The 6,000-nt window shown below is 35.8% G+C and overlaps 1 protein-coding gene across 5 annotated transcripts in view; it reads right to left on the reverse strand.

Moving 5' to 3' along the window:
* The window catches only part of ESYT2 (extended synaptotagmin 2), a 65,705-nt gene extending 60,531 nt beyond the window's left edge, over positions 1-5,174 (reverse strand). For 4 of the 5 annotated variants that reach the window (XM_026069232.1, XM_026069231.1, XM_026069230.1 and 1 more), the window contains exons 1-4: positions 5,101-5,174; positions 2,885-2,926; positions 1,821-1,955; positions 387-463 (exon numbers count right to left, since the gene is read on the reverse strand). In XM_026069232.1, the coding sequence (XP_025925017.1) occupies positions 387-463; positions 1,821-1,955; positions 2,885-2,926; positions 5,101-5,151 (305 nt within the window). In that variant the 5' untranslated portion in view covers positions 5,152-5,174. The remainder of the gene's footprint in view (positions 1-386; positions 464-1,820; positions 1,956-2,884; positions 2,927-5,100) is intronic. The other variant, XM_026069233.1, reaches the window with a different exon arrangement.
* Positions 5,175-6,000: the final 826 nt, after the last annotated feature.

The following is a 6,000-nucleotide window of genomic DNA, read 5'->3' on the forward strand; positions in this document are numbered from 1 at the left end:
GAAAGACAAGAAACCCAAACACCTTATACCCTAAGTTTTGGCTTGGACTAAAATTTTTAGCCAAGTTTTAATGCATGAGAAAGAAGAATTTTCAAAGATAGTGCTTTAGCTTTGGAAAGTAGTTTTTATTCAACTTTTTATTACCTTAATGATGCAGTCACACAGTCAGTCAATATACTATTTCCCTCAGATAAATGCTACTTACAGCATGCAGTTCCTTCCTCCATTCACACATAAGCAAATGAAGCTACTTCTAGTTAAGGAAGTGATTCTTCGGAATGAAACTGTTAACCTTCTCTCTCCACCCCCACATACCTGCTGAATCAAACAAACAGGGCACACATTCTAAAATGTGAGCACTGTTGTAATATGATAATAAAAATTACCTGATCTGAAGATCCAAAATGATCTGCCTTTTGTCCACATTTTCAGTGTACACTTTTACACCATTTATTCTCAGAGGCTGAAACAATGAAGCAAGTAAAGGTTGGATCCTTCTACTCAAATATATCATATTAAACTCTTAAGTTAGGAATAAAGGTGAATATACATGTATTTGTGTCTGAAGTCGGACATTTACTACATGCATTATTAAAAAGTGTGAAGCAAAGCTCTCTATGTAGCTCAAACAGTTATTTTAAGGGTATTACCTTGCTACAACCCACTCAGTCACAATGCCCTCAGTGAAATTCAGTCAGAACGGGTGAAAAACAATCCCCAGAACTCTTAGAAAACTTAATGTAAAGTATTTTGGTAAAGTATTTTGCTCCATTTTTCTTTGCTTTATGAATTATATGAAAGCAAAATAAACCAAACTTTCCATAACTTAAGCATTCATTAAATACTAGGTGGGAGAAGACCACCAACTACCTTACATAGCACCACCTTCTGTCACATGCTGAATTTTTCCTTCCTGGAGATCTCTGATCTAACAACTGATCATATTTCTGCTTCTATCTATTTTCTAATTTAATTAATACAGAAGTCTCACTGATGTCAGGTGCCCACTGTGTTTGGGACTGTACAATTCACAGGTTGCAATTCAATGAAGGCTGCAATATCAAGTAAGGATAGCTGTTTCTTGTGTCTAAGATAACTCAGTCTAGCTGCAGCAGCACAGAGAGGTATGAAGGCTAATTTAAATCTTACTTAAAGTCAGAACGGCTTAAAGCTGTGCTACACTGTAATCTGTAATACAGATGTATCTATGGCAGGACAAAGCCCATATATAAAAGAGTTTACAACCTAAACAGAAAAAGAAAGCACAAAAGGTGCAGAAAATATCATTAATTGTATTTTACATGGAACAGAGTCACAAGGAGAGAAAAATAATTCCCCTCCACCACACTTGAAGCTTAACTTCAGTTTTCCTGACATTCAGAGGAGAAAAATAAATATATAAGTAGTTTGAAATCCTTACTTAAAATCTCATTTATGACAAGTGAGAGGAATACAAAATAGGACTGCACAAGAAGGTTGGTAAGCTACATTTCAGAAGAAGTAAACCTCTGGTTGACGTAGGTACTGAAAAGCAGTGCCCAACTTATTGTAAGCTTAAATGCTAACTTCTTTTTAGCTTGGACTGGTCAGACTCTTCTGTAAGCATATAAAAGCTATATACCATGACCCCTTCTTTCATGGGACCAAACAGCAGATAAACACTTATCTGTTCCTTGATACTATTTTAATGTTATGACAGAAACCAAAATGAGGCTTATCATCAAGTGTCATTGAGAAATATTTTCTGGGCAGATTTAAACAGACTACATGAAAATGGTATGCAAGATACAGCCTCTCAGAAAACTTCACAAGAAACCGACCTGATGACCAATATCAATCTTTGTAAAACTGAAGGTACTAAGGTGGTTGTTTGCTCCTCTTACTGCTGGTTCTATGGTCTCCCGGAAGAGTTTCTCAATGAATTGGCAAATAAAAGGCCACATCTGCTTTACAGTCTAGTAAAAAAATGGGGGAAAAAAAAAGCCATTGAACATACTTTCATACACAATTAAAAATATTTTTAAGGAAGATGTAAGAAGTTTTGTAGAAAGCTTTAAGCATACAAGTTTTCTGTACAGTTCATTGCATGACGTAAGTGGCCACTTTTTACCTACTGCCATACAGAAAAGCTTTCTGGATCCTTCACTTCAATTATTTGATTTACTGTGTTTCCAAACATTTCACAAATCTGAAGTACTGGAGGAGGAGAAACAAAACAACACTAAGATAAATTCCTTCTTTTATCACATGAATACATATGCAGTCTGCATTGATGCTTACTGCTGGTTAGAAGGGTGAAGAAGGATAAGTTCATTTGCATGTGAAAGGAGGAAGAAGAAAAGTAAGTTAAGTGCATTTTTAAAATACATGCACATGGTTTATAAATGCAAAAATAATACAGCGTTTTACTATATCTGAAAACTCAACATTGTTAATTTGTCTTGATATTAAGAAAACCCAAGCTACATAGATCTGTATCTTAATTATTATACATACAAATCAAAAACTGCAAAATTGATTTATTTTTAGATTGGAGGTCAGGAAGCCACAGTAACTGGAAAGTGTCCCAGACAGGTAGAACATAAAAACCGTGTTTACAGCTACTATGACTTCCACACAGTCATAGCTGTCTTTATTTTAATGCCACCTGAAGTCATTCACCAAAAGTCACAGATAATTTCAAGACCTTAAAAATAGAATCATGATAGATTAAATCTTTTTCGTGACTGACTGGATCAACTACCAAAAACTTCAAGTGCATAAAAAGTATAGAAAGTTAGAACTATTTTATTCCCAAATTCTTGCCCTCCCCCAGTTCTTTTTATTCTCAGACTCTCCCCCTCCCTTCCTGTTTTTTGAAGGCAATGTTAACAACTATGCTTACCTTGTTGAGCCATTCTGCCCTCTCAGTATCTGGAAAATGGACCTAAAAACAAACAAACAAAAAATTACCACAAATGCGTAACACTTTAGTTAATCATTATAGTCATTTATGATACAGAAACACTTAATAAACTCCATACAAGCAATGTATACAGTGAACAACACTTAAGTACTTAAGATGCTTGACAAGACTATTACACTTCAAGCAGATGAAATAGGAAATCATTTCTAAACTACATAAATACAAGTCCAAGTATACATTCAATACTGAGAACTGGAAGAAAGTATTGCTTCAATAGCATAAATGAATAAAAAAATAATATGCATAGCTGACACAGCTAGTGCAAGATGTCAAATTACCTCTCAAGTTTCATTGGTATTTAACATTACACATTTGACTGCCAGAATCGTGATTGAACTTCTACTTCTTTTCATTCATGTCAGTTCTTTGGCAGTATCAATAAATTATGGTTAGAAATAGTTATTCAGTGAAGCTGACATTCAGGAATACAGGTTTAAATTCTGCAAAAAGGTTTTCAGAATTCTTAATTTTTTATTTATTTTATTATTTTTATTTTTTTTAACAACTGCAGAAATCAGTGAAAGACATAAGAATGATGGGATATACACTGGACGAGAAGTATCCCTCACACCAGGAAAACACCAATTAAATGTTGGGAGAAGAGATGCTGTTTTCCAGACGCAGGAGGAAAGCATGGTTAGTAGCCTTACATCTTCCACAAAGGAGGCAAAAACCTGAAGTTTTTCAGCAGAAGCAGCATTAACAAACATTTCTTTAGCAATGAACAACTTCCACAAGAGGATGCAGATCACTTGCAAAACACAAACACCCTTTTAACACATGAAAAAAACAGTGACCTACATCTGACTTTTGTGAACCAATGCCTCTACTTAACTGAATTGCAAAGCCTTACTCTTCATTGCATAACAGACTGTAGCACAGGTTTTCACAGCAGTGCGTACTGCTTATCTATATCATGCATATATCCAAAAGGTCAACGGTCAGTTAAATTCACACTTGTTCAACTGCATCTTCAACAACTTTAGTCTGAAGGCAAGTCCCCTTACTGATTTCTTTCACTTTAGTTCTTATTAAATTCTCACATTATAGACAGCGCTTCCATATTCTTGAGTACTGTTAGTTGTCTTAAGAGCAGTCCTCAATTCTCCCTACCAACGTGTAGGTTAGCTAGGCCGGAGGGTCAGTCACTAAGTTGTGGTCGGTATTGTCAGTGTTTCTCCAAAGCCTGTTTCTTTCCCTTTCAGCATTCTCCATTCCACAACTCGAGGTGAGCCTCCAGGGCTTGCACAGATCCTTAGAGAACTGCAAATACTGCTGTCTGCCACTGTCAGCGTCTTGGGACCCTCCTCTCCAAAAATCTTGGCATTTTTTAAAAGTGTATCACAAATCTATCATAACCACTACAGGTGGTACAAGAATAACCCACACCATCTGCTTTCAACTGCAGAATGTGTATAGAATCTCTAACAAAGCATTCGCCAGAGTTTATTTTTCTGGGCAATTTTGTCACTTAATGAGTTCAAGGAATATAATTATTAATAATGWATGGAATGGTTTTGGAACATATTATTACATTTTATTTATTTAGAATTAGAAAATTTTATAAATTATTTAGAAAATTTAGGGGGGGTTAGAAAATTTTAGAAAATTTTAGAAATTTGGGTGGGTAAAATACCAGAAGTCAATATTTAGAAATTTTTACAAAAAAGGGGAATTGGAATTTTTTGCATTTGCGACAACACAGACAGCTATGTTTGTAAGAAATCATAGGCAAACAGAGCTTACACTCAATTTTTGGCTTGCTAGGTTCTCAAATTGCTTCAGGTGGTAAAAAAATTAAGGAACAAAAAGTACCAACAGTATGTTAACCCTTATGCTAACAAACAACATTTTGATGTTTGCTGAATCTGCAGACCGAAAATGTGTCAGTTCTCATTAATTACTTATCTCCGAAGCACAACGTCAGACCTTTATACCCCAACATGAAATAATTTATTCTGATTTGTTTAGAAGAGAGATCAGTGATGTCCGCAAGCTGGAAATGCAGAGCTCTTTGACATAGGGGAAAACAGGAGCAACAGAAGTTTTAGTGAATCACATAAAAATAAATAAATAGACACAGATGGGGAAAGGAAAAGAAAACAGGCAGAAATTCCAAAGGCAAACCTGCTCACCATAAGCAATGTGCGTGTGATAAGTAATGCAGGATACAGCAGAGTTACCATACTCAAATATTTGGCGAAGTTCACCTTTCTTCTTTACTCTTTTATACAAGCATCCAGTAGACATCAGCAGGAGACCCACTGTAGACTGAGGACAGTTTCCAGTCCTAAACATAACCTTAGCTCAGAGGGAATTCGTCCTGCTCCGCGGAGTGATCTGAATTCCCTGATGTGGAGTACAGTTTCCCTAAGGCACAGGCCACATCACCTGCACTGACCCTACAGCTGACATGCGATGCATCTGAACGCAGTAATACAGACATCATCTCTCTCTCGCACCCATCAAGTACCCTTCACATTCAGCCCTGAATTATGCAAAATAACTAGAGGTAGATTGGGAAAGAACCAAGAGGCAGAAATATCTAGTCACATACAGTAACTTATTAATTTTGAATTACCTCTACCTACTGTAAAGTGTTTGTTAGGACTTGCTTAACAAGACATCCTTCTTTATTTTTCACAGATGCATATTTACTTGGCCTTCAGTGTATTACAGCTATTGCGCCCCTACTGTTATTTGGATTACTAGTAAGCCAACTCCTCAACTGCTGGTTTACTTCTACAGTTGCACATGTTAATAAGGTAACAAATAATGTAATTAATTACATCTTCCATTCCTGTTTCTCATCCCTCTTCCATCCTTACTTAATTCTATCTATTAATTTAATATGCTTTTAGCCTGCTGTATTATAATGCAAAAATAATGGCAACATTATATTTTGCTATAAGAGTTTGTGATATCAAATACACAATCTTACTCAAAGACAACTGTTTGGGGAAAGTTTGAGGGAGGAAAGTACTTAACTGGATACTCTGGATCAATCAGGACTGACACAGCAGCATCCAGACAAT

This window comes from Apteryx rowi, unplaced genomic scaffold (assembly GCF_003343035.1).
Source record: "Apteryx rowi isolate R43461 unplaced genomic scaffold, aptRow1 scaffold_29, whole genome shotgun sequence".
In the NCBI taxonomy this organism is placed as follows: Eukaryota; Metazoa; Chordata; class Aves; order Apterygiformes; family Apterygidae; genus Apteryx; species Apteryx rowi.